The sequence below is a fragment of the Thamnophis sirtalis genome, unplaced genomic scaffold (genome assembly GCF_051295495.1).
Source record: "Thamnophis sirtalis isolate CommonGarterSnake01/CBP01778 unplaced genomic scaffold, rThaSir2_p1.2 scaffold_3, whole genome shotgun sequence".
Taxonomy (NCBI): Eukaryota; Metazoa; Chordata; class Lepidosauria; order Squamata; family Natricidae; genus Thamnophis; species Thamnophis sirtalis.
Genome location: NW_028261383.1, coordinates 174,665,883 through 174,686,158, shown reverse-complemented (window position 1 = coordinate 174,686,158; position 20,276 = coordinate 174,665,883). Strand labels below are relative to the sequence as shown.

The following is a 20,276-nucleotide window of genomic DNA, read 5'->3' as shown; positions in this document are numbered from 1 at the left end:
CTGCCAGGAACTGCCAGAAAAAGCACCCGAAACCACCATTTAAAAGTGTTAATCCAGGCCATACATTCCACTGATCGAATGCCCAGTTCTAGGTACATCGGGGCAAAACCAACACAAGGGGGGGGGGGAGACCCAGAAGTTTTCTAAGAAAAGCAGCCTGGGTTCTTTCAATGCAATCCTTGAAGCCGCGTATCCATATGGGAATACCGTGAAGGGTTTGGGCAAAAGTTTTGGCTTTGTAAATACGTAGGGCAGAAGGAATGAACTGGCCACCCTGGGTATAAAAGAATCTTAAAATCTTCTGGTGACTACAGGAGGCCGAGTTCAGCACCTGGGTTCAGTGTCTGGTCCAGGCACCAGTGTTCTGAAATTGAATACCTAAATATTTAAAATGGAAAACCTGCTTAACAGCATTGCCACTGATATCCCAGTTATACAATTTCCGGGCTCTAGTAAACACTAATACTTTCGATTTATCATAATTAATAGCCAAATGGTTTTCAGCACAGTAAGACCCAAATGCAGAAAGTAATCTTTTCAGTCCTGTCCTTGACAAAGGGGAAGATGAGATGGAACAAGAACTGACAGAGAGCGAGAGGACACCTCCGTTGGCCTTTGAAGAAACTGGGGAAGGGCAAAGTTAGTCCAGGCAAGGCTTTACTGAATTGGTAGGGCCTGCAGGCAGGAAGGAGAGACAGAGCTCAGATGAGGAGCAAGAACCACCCCCTCCTGATGCAAGGGCTCGGAGTGTGCAGAGAAAGGTGTGACCAGCTCAGACGGAGTACGTCACTCACAAGGTGAGTGCCCTGCCCAGCTTCACCAGGCACACCTGGGGAATGAGACTTCAGGAGACGCTGTGAGGAGGGGCATCGGTTGGGAACAAACACCAAGTTACTAAAGTGTTGTGTGCCGACATTTGATCTTGCCAAGAGTCCTTGCATTCCTAGTTGGCCTTCTGGACTAATTATCTGAATCTTTTGCTCCCTGAACTCTTTGCTTTGCTCTTCTTTTGCCAATTTCATTTGGGATTCATTGCCGTGCAGCCTTTGTGTAGGCGGTTCACCGACAAATGTGCAATAGACATATGCGTGCTGACAAAACTGGAACGGACAAATGAGCACTGTCAAAATCGCTAATTGGTTTTTGACAATAGCGTGCCGACAAATGCGCATCGACAAATGGGTGATGACATTTAAAGAGTGTGCAGTCACATTGAACTAATTTGCTAATCAAACAGTAACAGTAATTTTTTCAATTTTATTTAACCCTAACCCTAACCCTAACCCTAAGAGTAATTTTTTCAATTTTATTGTGCTTTTGTCGTCGCGATTTGGACGGCACGAATTTGTCGGCACGATTTTGACGTCGCGTTTTAATCAGCGCTATTTTGTTGGCGTGCGTATGTCTATTGTGCAATTGTCGGGTCACGTTGTAGGCAGCTCTGGGTTGGTCAAATTGCAGCCAGAGGCTGTTTGAGGTTTGTGTGGGGGTTTGTTCTCACTTTGCTCTGGGACTTGCCAGAAACGTGGGAGCATTTGGGGAGATTTGGAGCAATAAAGGAGCCCATTTGAACTGCCAGCTGCTTGTGTTATCTCTGGGCCATGCCCTGGGTCATCATAGAATGCTTCTTAGGTTTCACAAGATTACACTGATTAAACAACAGGAATTGGAGCACGCCCACTTGATCTGATCTCATCAGATGGGCAGAAATAATAAGCTTATATGTCAGAAGTGAGACAGATCCATTGGACCTGTGGATCCAATAAGGAAGGCTCTGATCTACATTTCCATCTATTCATGAATGGAAGGGCAAGGAGATATTGTCTTATCCAGGAGTCCATCTTCAGCATCAGTGAATTGTAGCAAAAATTGGGTTTGTGACTATTTCATTTTCTCTGTTTAACTGATGTAGGAGCCTGGATTTCAAATAACTAATTCTTACCTTGAACACTAATCTTAGTTTCTATTTCTGAGTCAGGCACCTTGTCATCTAATTTATTGGCTTGGACTATTTGTTCCTGGGTTCCACCTGAAAAATGAAAAAGAAAATGAGGAAAATTACAGGAAAAGAAAAAAATTACATTGTACCTTAAGTACCTCTTCGACATTGTTTCTAATAATCAATTGTAAATGGAATTTAACAGAGTTATCTTAATAGGCACTTAATAGGAAGGAATATAATTGTCTGTAATCACATAACTTTTGCAAAGTAAAATAACTTTTATTTTAAACTGCCGTGGTAAAAAAAGAGCCTCTCCTTTCCCTGGAACCAATAAAGCACGTGGGTGAAAGGACTTTGCCATTCCCAGGACTTAGTAAAAGGTATACTGGGAATTAATGAGTAAGAATTAGAGTTACTCACCGATTCCTTTTGCACGCGGGTCCAGTTCAATAATAGTCACAATCTCTTTCCGTTCCCCTTCAGTCTGTTTCAGAAAAAGACACCAGATTAATCTCTTATGGGAGCCTCATTGCAAATAAAAACACCATGCATGACAGCAACAAGTACTTCAAAAAATCAATTACAAAATACAAAGAGTCCCCAGTGGAATCTCTTAGAAGTGTACTAAAATATTTATTAATCAAACTGATGTTTGAGTGCACAGTAGGAAAAGTCTTAGGTCAGCCAGATATCTTCTACTGAGATATCAATATGGTCCTTTATTAAGGATTAATTTATATTTATTTATCCTGGAAGCCCTGAGCTTCTTTATATCATATAATGGGGAGCAAGGTGGCAAGAAAGACCATTAGCTTACCTGAACGGTCATTCTATGTGCGCCACGGGAGAATCCAAGCATGGGTTTAACTTTTGTCCATTATCGGCGGCCAGGATTTGATTTGTCTTGAAAGAAATACCACCTCAAATGCTAAGAGCCAGGAGAGATTATGCTTTTCTAGTGGAAGAACTCAGAAACCGTCAGATACAGTATAGATGGGATGTGCCATTTGGTATTATAGTTACATTTGACAAGCAAATGTATGGAAAGCTCGAGATTTCTATCACAATATTCTGAAGGTGGGACACCCTGCACCATCTGGATCTGGAGAAAGACCACAAGAAGTACAAGATAGATGGCAAACTACACAACTACCAGACAAGGTGCACCATCTCCTCTTCCCAGAAGGACAAGGTGTCATGGAACAAAGACCTAGCCGTATGATTACCAGACGAATGGAAAAACAAGCCACAATGCAACAACCTCAACAATCACCGGCCATTGATCAAAGAGTCACAGCAACAAGCTCAGAAGCCATGGGAGGAGCTAGGCCAAAGGTTAAACAGGCCATGCAGGAGGCTCTAAAAATGCTTCAGCCAACCAAAGATGACAACTAAGATCTTGACATGGAATGTCAATGGACTGAACTCTCCACAGAAGAGAAAGAAAATATTTCACCATCTTAAACAGTTCAAGAATGATATAATTTGTCTGCAAGAAACTCATATCAAATCAACCGATCAAAAATATTTGTTTAACCCCAAACTTGGTCAACATTTTGTGACCTCTGCTACGGAAAAGAAAAATGGAATAGTTGTATACTTAAGAAAAGACATTAAGGCTGAACTAATTGAAGCAGATCCCTTTGGAAGATATATCGCGCTAGACCTAATCTTAGAAGGGAAAAAGACATTACTTTTGGGAATTTATGCTCCTAATCAACAACAAGACGGATTCTATAGAAATCTTCACGCTAAATTAGTACAGTGGGACTATAAGTCTTGTATACTATTGGGTGACTGGAACAGCATGATTGACACTAAAAGAGATAAGAAGACCTCTCGCCCTAATACTAAAATGCGAGCTAAGCTACCCAAACCTTTTTTTGACATGATGGATGACTTTGAATTGAAAGATATTTGGCGAGAAAGAAACGCAGAGGAATATGATTTCACCTTCTTTTCTGATAGACATCAATCCTTTTCAAGGATTGATTTTATACTAATCACTAATGATTTACTTTCTAGGGTGAAGAAGACAAAGATTGCGGCGTGGGTCCTTTCGGATCATAACCCAGTTTGGATGGAATTGGGAAGGATACTGCAGGCGAGAAGGTCTTGGAGGCTGAATGAAAACTTATTCAGATATGAGTACATTAATGATTGTAAAAAATTGTTATCTGAATACTTTGTTCTGAATATGAATAAGGGTACACCTATGGAATTTGTATGGGATGCAAGCAAAGCGTATATGAGAGGAGTACTGATGAATATAAACAAAATACATAGACATAAACAAGGGCTAAAACGAAAAGAATTGGAAGAGGAAATTAAAGGGAAAGAGTTGGAGTTAATATTGAATCCAGGCGATACAAAGGTTAAGGAAGCAATTACTATATTAAAATCCCAATTTGATATGTTGATCTCTGATCAGGTAGCCACTAGTTTACTATATGCAAAACACAACACTTTTTGTAACGCAAATAAACCAGGCAGATGGTTAGCTTATCAGATTAGGAAAAAAATAAAAATTCGAAATGTAACCAAATTGATTTATAGAGGGAAGGAGGTGTTTCAACAGGAGGAGATTCAAAAGGCATTCCGGGAATTTTTTTTTAAAAAAAAAAAACTCCCCAAGCAGCCAGCTCTGCCCCTGTTCTGCCATTTTCAAACCAACCAAAATTTGCTATGGGAAGATTCTAGGAGTTTTCAAAAGACAATCAGAACAACTATATAGTCCATGAAGATAACAAACTAGACCATTTTAACCACCATGGAAGATGGGACATTTTGTGCTGTTACAAGTAAAGTTTTGAGACCAAAATGCCTTTCTGTTGCAATGGGGGAAGACAAAGAGTGCACTCATTAATACGTGGTGAATAGCCTTTATCAGCAGAGATCTCTCTCCCTCTCCAAGAGCCAAAATGTAACCCCACTTGTTACTTACTACAACTTTCAACTTCTTCCTCACACCATCTGATGCCAACACTCCCCGGACACTAGCTTTGACCTCAATATCATGCAATCCTTGCTGTAATGGGACGATCACAAATGGCACTGCCCTGGAGGACAGAGCTGGAATCGTGAATTGCTCTCGATATCTTTGTCCTTCTGTGGAAGCACTGCAGAAGGTTGGGTTGTATAACAATTCCACTCGCACCTAGTGGTGATGGAAAAAAGCAGATGAGCCACAAGGCAGTTTTGGCCGTAAGAATCATTGTGTCACAAATGACACAAACACATTCCCCAGCAAATATATCCCTGCACCAGCAAGTCATTGTGATACATGGAAGAAAGGACAGAAGAGGGGTATACACAGAGCACACATACACACACATCATATCATGCAATTTATCCTTCCCTTCTTTTCATCATGGACCGGTGGAAAATAGGACTGTGTGAATAAGTCAGAATATTTATGCAAATAAGATCCCTGAAATATGAGAACCCAAGAGGTACAGTTCTTAATAAAGGTAAAGGTTTCCCTGCCTGGTTGTATCAGACTCTTGGGTAGTGATGGCAAATTTATGGCACCCGGAGCCATTTGTTAGGGCACGCCAGGCATTGCCTGTCAGTTCCAGCACACATGTGTGCGCTGGCCAGTTGACTTTGGCCTTCTTTTTAAGCTGTTTTTCGGCGGTCTTTTTGGCTGTTTTTTGAGGGTGAAAAACCACCCAATGCGCAAACTGGAAGTTGGGGAACGGATTTCCAGTTTGCACGTTGGGTCATTTTTCACATTCCTGAAGGCTGCAGAGGGCAAAAAAACCAGCACTATGGGCAAACTGGAAGCCTCTTCACCTTCTCATTTTCAATAACCTTTTCCACTTTATGTTCCCATGATTTTCTGGATAAAAGTGAATCATATTTTTTACATAATGAATAGTGGATTAATTTAGCAACTCGGTCATGTCCAGCTTTGTAATCTGTTCGTGCAATTTTCTGCATTCACATATTAAGTGTGAAACAGTTTCGACTTCGTTGTTGCAAAGTCGGCAGTTTGGGTTGTCAGTGGATTTTTGTATCTTTGCTTTCATGGCATTAGTTTGTCGTGCTTGTTCTTGAGCAGCCAGTATTAAACCTTCCGTTACTTTCTTGATAGTTCCCATCTTAAGCCATGTCCATATCAAGTTGTCATCACATTTTCCTACAATGTTTTTCAAGTGCTGTCTGTGCAAAGCTTTGGTTTTCCATCTATTTAATCTGTCATCCAGCTGTTTTTCCTTATATTCTGCCTTTGTTTCTGTTGTTTTTATGCTGTTCTCCGTTTTCACAGCCTGCAGCAATTTTTTTGTACTTTGGTTCACATAATCATTCAAACTTCATTTTTATTCTTCTACAGTTTGATGGATTTGCAATAGCCCCCTGGCCCCTATTGGCAGGTACAACTTGTTGATGTCACTTTGTGGATGTAAAGCGTGGTACATATTCAAAAGTTTGCGTGTTTTCTGGTCCAGGTTTTCCAGTTCAGCCAGAGTCCAGTTGATGATTCCAGCTGAGTAGTGTATCACTGGAACTGCCCATGTATTAATGGCATTAATTATGTTTCCAGCATTCAACTTTGATTTTAATATTTTGCGGATGTATTCCTTTTGCGTTGACTCTTTGACTTTTCCATTCAAGATGTTATCTGCTTCCAATATGCCAAGGTACTTGTAACCATCACCCTTTGCTAATGCTTTCACTATATTTCTATTTCCTGGTTCTATTCCTTCTGATTTTTCCATTTTTCCTCACCACATGGATAATATAATACATTTTTCAAGCACAAAGTTCATTTTGGTGTCACTGCTGAACAGTTGAACTGTGTTGAGTATTGATTTAAGTTCAGTGGGGCTTTTTGCATACATTTTAAGTCATCCATGTATAGTAGATGGTTTATCTTGCCATGTTGGCTCGAGATTTGGTATCCCAGTTTTGTGTTTCATAGGATTATTGTCAGTGGAATTAATTCAATGTTGAACAGTAGTGGTGAAAGTGAATCCCCTTGGAAGATTCCTCGTGTGATGTTGACTTCACCAACGTTCTCCCCATTTGTTGCTAGACCTGTTTTCCATTTTTGCATATTTGCTTTCAAAAATGTACAGATATTTTTGCTGATTCCAAAGATTTCCAGACAGGTGTTAATCCAGCTGTGGGGTAATGAGTCAAATGCCTTCTTGTAATCAATCCATGCCATATTTAAATTTGTTTTTCTTCATTTTGCATTTGTTAGTACCATTTTGTCTATGAGCAGCTGATCTTTTGTTCCTCTTGATATTTTATAATTTCCTTTTTGTTCTACTGGATAAAAACTGTTTTCCATCAGATGATTGAATACTGAATTTTCCAGTATCCTTTTTAAAAAGTTTGAACGTTGTTGGCAGACAAGTAATTGGGCGATAGTTGCTTGGTTCTGTGCCTTTTTCTGGACCTTTCATTATCAAGTATATATGACATTGGGGATCACTGTTACATATTTCATCCATAGCCATGTAGTTTCGATGGCCAGGTTGCAGTATTTTGTAATTTTTTCCAGTTTTTTTCTTTGACTCTGGCATCTCCTGGTACAGCAATATCAATAAGCTGTATGCTTCTGCCCTCGACAGCTGTGATATCTGGTGTATTGTGTTCCAAATGATGATCCGTCTGTATTCAAAAGTCCCACAAGATCGTCCCCGTGCCATTTTTGGTGACTTCTTCCACTTTGTGCTCCCATGACTTTTCGGATACAGGTATGTCGTTGTTTTTTTTTACATAATGACCTGTGGACTAATTTAGCAAGTCGATCATGTAATCAGTTTGCGCGATTTTGCTGCACTCACATATTAAGTGTAAAACAGTTTTAACTTTGTCATTGCAAAGTTGGCATTTGGATTGTCAATGGATTTTTCTATCTTTGCTTTCATGGCATTAGTTTGTAGTGCTTGTTCTTGAGCAGCCAGTATTAAACCTTCCGTTACTTTCTTGATGGTTCCCATCTTAAGCCTTGCCCATGTCAAGTTGTCATCACATTTTGCTTCCATGTTTTTCAAGTGCTGTCCATGCAAAGCTTTGGTTTTCCATCTATTTAATCTGCCATCCAGCTGTTTTTTCCTTATATTCTGCCTTTGTTTCTGTTGGTTTTATTGTTGTTAATCAAAATATACTTTTTTCATGAAAAATGTTTTATTGGGTAATATGTAATGAGTTTAATATTATTTTTTTACATTATTCAGTAGATAAATATTCTGCAAGTGCATCCATTTTAATTTTTAATATGGTAAAGATGGGTAAATATAGCTCATAAAAACTCTTTGAGGGACCTCCATAGTGTTCAAAAGTGGGAAGGGGTCCTGATAACAAAAACTTTAACCAACTCTGATCCAAAGAGCTTTACCCCAAGTTGCCCACCATTGTCACGCAAGCCAGCTCTTCAGGGAAGGAAATGTTTATTGTGCAGGTTCAGAATGAATGCCCTGAACAATGAGTGAAAGGAAATTCCTTATATAGTTTATCGCTTTCAGCTAAAGCCCTTAGTTTTGGAAACACCCCTCAAGATTTTGCCCTTGAGTTACAGAAAGTATGTTTACAGGATGTCATAATACATAGGTCAGCCAACGGATATACATAGCATGTATTGTGAGGAGCTAACAATATGTGTCTACCAAACAGATTAACAGCCAAGCCAGCAAATAGGCTAAAATAGATGCTTCGCTTCAGCATATTTCATGTGCAGACTTCCTTCTAACCCATGTCTAACCCCACTATGTCCTAAAAGCAAACCTTGCAATTTCTATATGAACAGTTAAAGCTTAATATCATGAAAACCTAGTTTGGTTCAGGCTTGAGGCCTACTTTGGTTCAGCCTGCCATCTTACCTCCATCATTGGCACTTTATTATTAGTTAGAAAATGCTGTGGCTTGGCGTTGGAAATACACAAAGTTTGCCTGTCAAAGAAATAATAGTAACCCAAGTCATGCACATTTCCTAATTGCTAAACCCACAATCTTGTCAGTGCCAAAACTTACATAAATATCATTATTAGCGTAGTTGTACAGAACAGCTCGAATCTCCACCTGCTCATTCTTCACTACTGAATACGGCAGTCGAAGATCAATGAAGAAGTCTTTCATGACTGTTATTTCATAAGGTTCAGCCACGCAGATCCCTGCAAGGAAAGCCAATGGCAAAGCCCCCCACCCCCCAAAAAAACCCATTAATTCTACTTTAATTCTTAGGTGCTTTTCACACCTGCCAACTTTAGCTCCATCGTTCATAATTCTTTACCTTTGGTGGGTGAAATGCTCACAGCCAGCACCTTCCAGGTTGTGATGGACGCCTTCACATTAAAAGACAGTGTTTTGCTTGAAATCCTAGGGACAAAATTAAGGGTGTTACATCATTCCTGTGCAGAGCTATTACAGTGAGCACTTGGACGCTAATACCGGGTAGACAATTTCTAGAGCTACCAATCATACAGGCCCTTCCTTCCAAAAAGATCTAAGAATGAGTGGGAAACGCAAATGAGTTCCAAATTGAAGTTGTCATCAGTTACTTCCCTCATTAAATTCTACGTTTGCGACAGTAGGATTTCATAATAAAATACTCATTTATTTTGCAGGGGGAAATAGATATAATAATGCAATTTGATTGCTGCTGGATAAATAATTCCCAACTACTGGTACTTATTCCTAACTTTGAAATCAACTTCAAGGTGACTCACTGTCACATTTATCTGCATTCCCTTCAAGAGTCTACTGATAGCTTCCAAAGTTGCCCTGTGATGGGAGTCCAAGCAGCAAGAGCTGGAAAGCAGCTTTCTCCACAACTATCATTTCCTGGTCCTTCAACTGTGCTCCATATAGCAGAACCCAAGAGGAAAGATGCATTATTGCTGCTAATGGTGTGAGAAGCAGAAAACAGCATATGCCAACGTACATCTCTACTTGGCTGAAACTACCCCCCCCCAATGGACCTAGATCCTCTGATCTTGGTTGATAACTCTGGATCAACTTGGCTAAGATTAATTTATCAAAATTCATGGCTTTTCACAGGATGATGCTAGTTTAAGGCGGGTGTATCAAGCAACTCTGTTATTCTGTTATTAATTGTAATTAATCATCATTTCTACCTTTTCAAAATGGAATTCTGGTCATTGTCCATAATAAACATTGATTAACAAGTAGCTTTTCTCTTCTAAAGGAGGTGAAAAATAAACCCCAGGTTTCATGCAGAACCTTTTCTGATCCTTTCCTCTTGGAAGAGACACCATCTTCCCCATCCCTGTATAAATTTTGAAATCATTAGATTTTCCTTTCAACTGGAAAATGGGCTAATAGAAACAGAAGAACTCAAATACCCTTGACTGTTAGGTGGTGCATTCAGGTTCTCCGTTAGCCACAACCAACTCTCAGGAAAATCAGACCTTGAGATGAAGTTGTCATCGCCAAAGAATTCATCTTCAAAATCACCTGGAAAACAGAAAGCAAGTTGGTATAAGATACTGTTTTTAACAGTATTTTATTAAATAAGCCACAGTTAACTAGATTGTTATTTTCAAAAATAGCAAAATAGTAGGTATTTCTGTATTTTGGTTAATCAAAGTATACTTTCCTTTGCTTGCTATTCTACCAGAAAGTACTGAACATGCAAACTGGCCCAATGGTGCAACGTTTCCTTCTTCAAAACTCAAGCTATTCAGAATGAGAGACTCTGCAGGGCAATGGGGATTGCTTCCATCACATGCAGTATTAGATGTAGTAGCAAGGACATGATGAGAATTAATCATTGTTTCTGTAGCCACCTATTTCTTCCATCCTTATTTTATATTCTCTATTAGATTGACATGTACACATTAAATGAAATTAAGAAATAATTTCATTTTCAGTCAGACAGGGAAAACCAAAACTAGAAAAACAATTATCTATCAAGGAAAGGAAGATCAAGGTCATATGTGATTCTAATCCTCACCCAATCTTGTAGCTACCTCTAAGCAGCTCTATAACAATATTGACACAATGCTTATTTCTCCCCTTTTCTTCAGGAGTGTTCACCCACATTTCCACATAGAAAAAAGGCAAAGTTTCAACCACCCTACTATGGTTGCCATCTTCTCCTTTTTTTTACCTCAGCTTTTAAAAAATAATCATTTTCAAACCTTTTTTTTAAAATCAAGGTTTTAATTTATAGTTCGTTGTTCCAACTAGAATAAAATTGAAGCAGTCTACCATTAAACTACCACCAAAGATAGATCTATATTGCCACCACTTTCCCTCAACAAGCCCTCAAAATCATTTCTCACCAAAAGCTTTCTTCAACCGCTGAGACCTTACCAAAAGTTGCTTTAGCTCAGTGGTGGGTTTCAAAAATTGTTCGAACCTACTCTGTGGGTGTGGCCTTCTTTGTGGGAGTGGCTTGCCACCCATGTGACCGGATGGGAGTGGCTTGCTGCCCATGTGACCGGATGGGAGTGGCTTGCTGCCCATGTAACCGGATATGAAGATGCCGACAACACTTGTCAGAACCACCTTAAATTACCTCACACACAGCACTGGCGTGCATAAGAATATGATGTAAACTTGTTTTTTAAAAGGCATCTTTGGTTTGCGTTAAAACAACTTCAACACACGCAATGTTCTGATTGCACCACAAACGCAGTCGTCATCCTTATCTTTCACAGAGGCACTGAGTTTTGATTGAGTCAATAAATGCAAATGGACTGCAGTTTTATTCTTTTACCTCAGAGTAAACAGAAACTTCATTATTTGTCACATACCTTTGCTTGCCTTGCTGTCAAGCAGGGAAACAGAGCTGCGACGCCTCCGATTGGCAGGCTGAGGACACTTTGCATCTGAACGAGGCAGGGGAGAAGAGGCAGAAACAATTATTCTTTAAAGTAAGAAGATAACTTTCAGCGCTAATCCCTGTGAAGATTGATTTTACAATTGGATTACAGTGAGGAAGTAAGGGTATGCCTTCTATTTCTCCCATTTAAAATAGATTGGGAATGCAGTCTGAAGCCTTAATCGTGTGTTAATTAGATCTATATCTAATAGATCCAAAGCAGCTCATAGAAAGTTCACTTTAGTGCTGGGAAGCTGCAGTGAGGAAGAAAGCATAGCTCAACTCTTCATTGGGTCTGAGTTGAAGGGCTCACAGTTGGAGGCCAAAGAGCATCTCCAGCTTTTTCATGTTTGGCTGAAGTCTCCCCCCACCCTTGAAATAAAATGATAGGAAAAAGCAGGAAAATACCAGTGAGAATAAAGTAGGATGCCTGCACTATAACTCTCTCCTCTAGAGCCACCCTTACAAACAGCGATCTGGAATTTGCCCTGTAATTTGAGTAATCATTTGATAGAAGATGTTGGAACCATTGCATGCATTTCAAGACCCCAATGGCCAATATTCTGTGCTTGAGATGCTGAAACATACTTTTCAGGTGCCAGGAAAACAAATCCTTAGCCGAATGGGACATTTTAGCAAAAGAGAAACATTAAAGGAATGTGTGCTAATTGGCAGATGAAAAAGGCAACCTTGAAGTTCACAGTAAGCCTGGCCAAGATTTCTACGGCAACCGAACTGACATTTTTCTTTTATTACCATAATACAATAATTCCTTCTTGAACACAGTAAGTGGAGAAGTAACATGAGAGTTATTAATTATGAATGATTATGGTTATATCATATCATATATATAATAAGGTTATGTATGACTCATCATTTTTCCTCCTTTCTGAAATGCATAGATATGAGTGAATATTTTTTCTACTGGAGTTTCTTCTACTACATGTTTTCTTTCTTTTCTTTCTTTTCTTTCTTTTCTTTCTTTTCTTTCTTTTCTTTCTTTTCTTTCTTTTCTTTCTTTTCTTTCTTTTCTTTCTTTTCTTTCTTTTCTTTCTTTTCTTTCTTTTCTTTCTTTTCTTTTCTTTCTTTCCTTTCTTTCTTTTCTTTCTTTCCTTTCTTTCCTTTCTTTCCTTCCTTCTTTCTTTCTTTTTTTTTCTAAACTGCCCATCTCAACCAAGTGACTCTGCAGTGAGCCTTAACTATTTGCTTTAGGATTTGTGAATTGATTCCCATATGATGCTAGTAGTATTTGATGGAGCAAATGCTCTTCTCTTGGCTTCTAGATGGATTGGAGAACCTCTGTCATCTCCCAGACTTTAACACCCACCCCCAAAATACCTGATCTTTGTTTGGTGTTGAGATTACTGCTAGTTGTCAGAGTCAGTCCAGCATCTTCAAACACACCCAGATTGTTCTGGCCGCTGCCAGCTGTGCAGCCAAAGTCACTATTTTCTATTGTGTCCCATATCTAGTGCACATCAAAGAAAAAAAATGTTCCTCTTCTGTACTATAAGTCGGAAAACCTTTGAAAGCTGTTTGTAGCTTAAGAAGTTTCTGGCCTTACCTTAGTTTGGCTAATCTTATATTTATCATTGAGAACATATACTGCTTTGTCCACAGCCACAAGACTGACACGAGCACCTGGATCCCCTTCCAATTTGATATTCACTGCTTCTCCTGGCTTTTTTATTTGATTGTCTCTGGAAGATGCTCCTTTCACAACCAACTGTTTACACAAAGCAAAGAACAGCTCAAATATCTAACAGACAGGAAAAATGCCAATTCAAGGAAAAATGGTTGACTTTCTCTGTCTGAATTGAAATAAATGTTTTGGGAAAATACAATTTAAATGCTTTAAAATAAGCACATCTGATTTATGCTCCAATTCTGGTGCAGTTCTGATGCAGCTATAATAAGGTGTTTCCCATGACTGCTAAGAAAGCTACTGGGAAGGCTGACTTACCGTTCCCATGCAGGTATCCTTCACGTCCACCCAGACAGAGTCAGCCACAATTTCGCTGTTTCCCACGAGGTAGTAAGCCACAAACCGGAAGGAAGGGATGAGATCTGGCGTGATACGCAGAGTCATGGTTACCAGATTCTGCCCATCTCCCTTGGGTTGCCTGCCAACCTTGAAAATCTTCCCTTTGGTCAATATCTGAGGGTGAACAAATACTGGTTAATGGAATGGTTAGAAATGGTAGATGAAGACAGTGGCTTCAAGGCTGCAATATGAATTGAAATACAGCTCTTGGATTTCCTCCAGGTCTATAATACTTACAAGGTATGTGAAATACTTGATCTGGTTCAATGAATTTGCATTGCCCCTCACATTGAAATTGACATGTAAGTTATCTCCGGGCTTAATCTCTGTACATGGAATGGCTACATGAAGGTAGTTTCCAGATCCTCCCTGCGTTTGGTAGGCTGTGGCTGTCATGGACCTGGTTGCTTGGCGTTCTCTTAGGAGGTCTCCATGGTTGGTTCTAACCTAGACAGGGTAAATATGAAGCAGTAACCTAATTAGGAAGCAACTGTGACTCCTTTTAAGGCTGGCATTGAGTGATGTCCACATGCAGACTGCTGAAAGAATACAGTAATGGCTAGAATGGACCTGGCTAGCATCCTGTTTTCATTAAAAAGTATCTGAGATCCTGTTATTTGATCTGCATCGTTAGGATAAAAAAGAGCTCTGTGTTACTATGAGTGTAGCAAATTCTATATTGTAATTGGGATTTGGGGAGTGGGCATAGCTATTGAATAAAACAATTGCAAAGTGAGTTGCAGCCTGAGGGTCAGATAGGCTGATGAACTGACTACAAAGAACAAGATCTCCCTTGCTCTAACAGACAGACATAATGTCTCCATTCCTAGCTAAGATGACTCTCCGGTGACACAATGTGCATAGGGGCTTCACAGAATATATTTCTTTCTTTGCTTGTCATAGTTGTGTGGATTGTCCTGCAAAAGTGCATAAAAACAGAGTTTGCAGCACAGCCAACATATTTCACCTCTTGTTCCCTCTTGAGCCACAGCAGAGCTGCTGCTGGCATCCAAGGTGCCATTGGGCAGAATTCCACAATGCTAGGACTGTCTCTGCTCTCAGAGTCTGACTGTGTAGGGGCAAAGCGGGTGAGTTTATGTCACTGACAATCTTCTCTTCGGGTCATTCCATCGGGTGGTGCACAATTTGCACACCAGACTGTGATGGGCCCATGTTCCAACATAGATGTCAGGCCCAAAACCAAGAAGAACACTTTTCCCAAGTTGAGTTCTCTATTGCTTTCCAACCTATAGACAAAATCTTGTCAGACCGAGGAGTCTTCTATCTGTATCTACAATATACTCCGAGAACTATTAGGGAGGGGCTGTCTTCACCCTATTTCTCTCACACAAAGCATCCGGACTGAGTTGCCACTTACTCCTCTGCAATGCCCCCCTCCCTCCTGGGAATCTCCCTCCTCACGACATTCCCTCTCTCATCAGCACACTGAGTGGGATTGAACAGAATATCAGAGTGACTTACAGTGATCGGTAGGCTTTGAATGTTCCCTTGTGTGTTCAGGATGAATTTAGCAGTCCCATCGCTCAAAGTGGTTCCCTCAGAACGAATTTCCTCTGATATCACTGGTACATTAGCAGCTGGTGAGCCATCGGGGTTGGTAACAAGCACCTAAAACAATCCAGAAGAGGTGATTCAGCATGGAACATGGCAGCTTCCTCTGAATCTAAATCAGCTTATTCAGCTATTATTTATTTAAAAGATTTATATGACTGCCCAGGTGACTCAGTGACTCCAGGCCGCTTAGAAATTTATTTACTAAAGTTTTTTTGTAATTTATACTGTAGGTTCTATGCGGACACATTACAGCAAAACATCCAATGTGCAAATACCAATCAATCAATCAATTTACAGAGGCAGAGTCAACCCCGAGGAAAGCTGAAGCCTCACATGCATCTCGAACAAGTCTAGACAGCTCTTCAGAAGCCCAATAAAGTGGAGGAAGATATTGCTAAGGTGGTTCTCTGACAAAACAGGAGACTTCGATTTCTATTACCATAAGTTCATACGGCATTCCTGGCTTGAAATATTGGGGAGTTTTTGTGAAGTAGATCTGATAGGGAGATGTCACGATGTGAATGCCGCTTTGCTCAGTCACTACCATATCACTGCCTGCAAAACAAAAGGAAGGAATGCAACTTAAAATAGAAAATAAAACTGAGAAATTCAAGACAAAAATCATGCAAAGATTTTGAAGCACTATTAGTTTCAAACCTAATAAACCCAATACTTTCACGCTTTGCAAGTTCTCTCTCAATGTTTTCTCTCTCCGTACCCCCTTTTTTTTCTAGAAAACAATGTTGCATCATATTATGTGCTGGTTGTAAGCTTTATTATCCTGTCATGTAAATGGTCTTAAGAAATTAGAGAAAATAATGTGGCAAATGATCGTTTATAAATAGAAAATTGGCATATTAAAACTTCAGAAGATGTGGATTGGGATAGAAATGAATAAGATCTGTTATGCCACCTGTCATACCAATTTCACAAATGTTTTATTGGTGTTTCAAGAAGACAGTGAAAGTATTAGAAACAAAGACAATATCAGATTGATATTGGTTTCAGGAAGCACATGTATAGCCCAGGAAGAGAAGGACATTAATATTCCAAATTTAGGCCTAACACTTCAAATAATTAGAAACAATTTTAATTGAAAAAACTAATAGATACAGTTCATACAGGGCAACATTTTAGATAGAACATCCCTTTTAATCTAATTTGGAAAGTTTTGATGACTAAACAATTAGAGTCAATTAAGAGACATTTATCCACAATAATATTGTGGATTTTTGTGGGATAAAGGTGAATAATCATTGTGAAAGGAGAGGATTTAAAAGCCAAGTCACATGTATTCTGGTGATGGTTTGTTTTCTTTCATTTAGTTGTTTTCAACCCCTGGTATTTAAAATTGTAGTCTGTTACTTTTTTAAAGTGTAATATGTTTGTATTCAAAGAAACAACATGCCCTTCTCCCACCCCTGCTCACCTGAGTCTGTTATCACTGTTACAGATGCATACAGAGTATGCCCAACAAGCTGATTGAGATCTTGAAATCGAGAACGTAGCATGCGTCTTTCTAGTGTTGCTTCCCCATCTCCATCACTAATCTGAAAATAAATGAAAAATAACCAAAAATAACAGAATAGAATTCTTTATTTGGAGAGGTAGCAGGACTGAAAATAAACAGAGAAAAAAACTAAAGCTCTAATTAAAAATCTTACACAAAAACAAAATCTAGCAGAAAAAGTGGACTTTCAAAGAGTTAAGAAAGTTAAATATTTGGGAATATACTTAGCGAGATGTGCAGCAATAGAAGACAATTATATAAAACTTACTTTAAGCAAATAAAATTAAATTTGGAAAAATGGAAACATTTACATTTGCCAATGTTAGGAAGGATTGTCACGATAAAAATGAATATCCTACCAAAACTGCTTTGCCTGTTTCAAACAGTACCTATAAAAATTGTAAAGAAATTATTTGATGATTTGAACAAATTGATGTTGACATTTATTTGTCAAGGAAAAAAAGTTGAAAATGGAAAATGCTACAAGAATCTAAAATTGAAAATGCTACAAGAATCTAAAGAAGATGGAGGGTTTCGACTTCCAGATTGTTTTTTGCATTACCTAGCATGTGTGATAACGTGATTTAAAAAATGGATAAATCTCAGACACAAGAGACTCTTATATTTAGAAGAACATGATTTACAATTAGGATGGCATGCCTTCCTATGGTATGAGAAAAATAAAATTCATAGATATTTTCAAAATCACTATATACGAAATTCACTAATATTGATATGGGAAAATATAAAGCCTAAAATTCCAGAATGGCTCTCTATGATAGAAGCCTTTATATATCCAAATGTGGTGATGTTTAAAAAATCGTGACTTATAAAGATATTTGAGACACTGAAGGGAAATTAAAATCGAAGCAAGAGCTTGAAGAACAGGTCATTACATTATCATGGTGGGCTCAATTGCAAATATAATCTAGATATGACATAGATATGAAAACGTATGGCTTTTATAAAGGACAAATACCATTTGATAAGACACTATTGAACACTGAGGAAAAATTAATTAAGGTATATAACTTTTTGCTAAATTTAAAAATGGAGGATGAACAAATAAAAGACACAATGGTACAATGGGGGAAAATGTTGGCTATAACATAGAATTAGAGAAATGGCAAACATTATGGGAATGGAACTATAGTTTAACAATGGGAACTTCTTATAAAGAAAATGTATATAAAATGTTTTATAGATGGCATTTAGCACCTGCAAGGTTAGCTAAAATGTTTAAAAATATGTCTAACAAATTTTGGAAATGTAATCAAAAGACGGCCATGTTTTATCATATGTGGTGGCTTTGTGCTAACACAAAAGAAATTAGGCAAAAATACATAACAGGGAAACATGTAGACTTTAAACCTAATTTCTTGGTAGATCTTATATGGACTTTTCTTGGCAACTTGTTTTTCATTGCATATCTTATAAAGACTCGAAACCAGTGATATTTTCAGACTTTTCCACACATTTGCCAGTTCATTTGTGGAGAGCTGATTTCTCAGAAGAGACTGAAGCAGACACTCCCTCATTCACTGAATTATTTGAAGGAGAGGGAATTATAGCACAACCAGGCTTGTAAAATTCTGTTATTATAGCCAACCTCAATAATGGTAGCTTAGCCTTCTAGTGAAAATGTTCTAGTAGATCTGACACACAAACCCACAAGCACACTCCTACATATGCAAACACCTCTGTTACATTTTACCGGAATTCTTGTGAGTGAGTCTGGAATGCTCTTTTTGCCATCATCTGTTTTCACTCCAAAGAGGACAAAGGCAACACCTTCGATTTTCTTTCCATACAAGTACCTGTAATGACACGATGAAAGTAAAGGCCCAATTATACATCTTTGCTTTCCCCACAGATCTTCTCTGAACACAAGAGGGGGGCATCAGTGATGGTGTCTCAAAGATGCTTTTTTCTTCAAAAGGCAAGTGGACTGTTTTTTCCTTGAAGAAGAAGAAGAAAACATTTCACTTGTCATCCATGAAGCTTACAATACAATACAATTGCAAAACAAAAATTGCAATCCTTCCATTTCTTCCCTCACCACCAACCTATCAGAACCTATCCTCCCCTCCCCCCACCATCCAGTCTCAACTGTCGGTACTTATCTGTCCTGAACGCCTCAGAACTGAGGAAGCTTCTTGGATGAGAAGTGAAATGTTTACTTCTTCTTCCTCAAGGAAAAAAAACAGTTGCCTTTTGAAGAAAAAAATCACCTTTGAGACAACTATGACCTGAATGATTGAGAATCTCCACAGACATTAGTGAGGTTGCTAACCTATTTCTTTTTTTATATAAGTTCTTTATTTTATTTTAATACAAACATTCCATCTTTCATTAAACTCTATCATCTGGGTACAAACATTTTGTGCAATAACAATTAAAATTACACCCATGTCCATTATCTTATCTATTCTTAAATTGATACTAACACATAACATACTATTATAATAATCCCCTTCTTTACTTGTTTAACTTTATTAATACAGTTTCCCTATTTCACTCCTCTGCTTTCATTTCTAATTTTCATATTTATTTTCTAACCGTTGATAAAATAACTCCTATATACTATAATAGTCAAATTCTTCCTTTTCTTTAATTACAAGTGTTAATCTATTCATTCCTGCACATTCTAATATTTTTGTAATCACATTCTCATCCGTAGGGATCTCTTTACTTTTTCCAATTTTGTGCAAATACAATTCTAGCTGCAGTTATTACATGAATAAATATACGTTTTCTTTACTATACGTTTCTAGTAAAAGCCCAAACAAGAATAATTCTGTTTAAAATCAATATATTGTCGTATCACCTTTTCCAACCACATACAGATTTTGTCCAATATTTTTTACCTTCTACCAGGGGTGGGTTTCAACCGGTTCGCGGTGGTCCCTGCAAACCGGTTGGTCGCCGAACCCGGAAGTAAGTAACTTCTGGGAACGGCGAAGGGCGCGCCCGCCCGCCCGCAGTCCTTACCCAGTTTTGACGAGTTCTGCGCTTCCACGCATGTGCAGGACGCATACAGTGCCTGCGCAATCGTCCAGGAGCAGCTGGAGCGTCGCGCAGATGCTAGTACGCATGTGTGCACCGCGCGCATGCACGAGGATGCCGCCGGCCCCATTCCAACTGAACCGGTTGGAACGGGGCGAGAAACCCACCCCTGCCTTCTACATATGTCTACCACATATGATAGTAAGATCCTGGTATCTGATGACATTTCCAACATTTGGCTGATTTATCTTTAACCATCTTTGCTAATCTTTCCAGTGGAAAGTGCCATCTATCAAGCATCTTATACAAATTCTCCTTGAATGCAGTTGACATTGTTAATTTATAATTTCTGTCCCATAGTTTCTGCCATTTGTCTAACTCTATCATATAACCAAAGTTT

At 38.8% G+C, this 20,276-nt stretch overlaps 1 protein-coding gene across 1 annotated transcript in view; it reads right to left on the bottom strand.

The window, feature by feature from the left end:
- LOC148048409 (A.superbus venom factor 1-like) overlaps window positions 1-20,276 on the bottom strand; it is a 65,957-nt gene that overhangs the window by 36,918 nt on the left and 8,763 nt on the right. The window contains exons 8-22 of the mRNA XM_087711002.1: window positions 18,585-18,687; window positions 16,790-16,910; window positions 15,800-15,915; window positions 15,268-15,414; window positions 14,023-14,232; window positions 13,705-13,899; window positions 13,306-13,467; window positions 13,080-13,209; window positions 11,674-11,748; window positions 10,258-10,369; window positions 9,186-9,271; window positions 8,927-9,066; window positions 4,887-5,099; window positions 2,363-2,426; window positions 1,943-2,029 (exon numbers count right to left, since the gene is read on the bottom strand). Of these exons, the coding sequence (XP_087567128.1) occupies window positions 1,943-2,029; window positions 2,363-2,426; window positions 4,887-5,099; window positions 8,927-9,066; window positions 9,186-9,271; window positions 10,258-10,369; window positions 11,674-11,748; window positions 13,080-13,209; window positions 13,306-13,467; window positions 13,705-13,899; window positions 14,023-14,232; window positions 15,268-15,414; window positions 15,800-15,915; window positions 16,790-16,910; window positions 18,585-18,687 (1,961 nt within the window). The remainder of the gene's footprint in view (window positions 1-1,942; window positions 2,030-2,362; window positions 2,427-4,886; window positions 5,100-8,926; window positions 9,067-9,185; window positions 9,272-10,257; window positions 10,370-11,673; window positions 11,749-13,079; window positions 13,210-13,305; window positions 13,468-13,704; window positions 13,900-14,022; window positions 14,233-15,267; window positions 15,415-15,799; window positions 15,916-16,789; window positions 16,911-18,584; window positions 18,688-20,276) is intronic.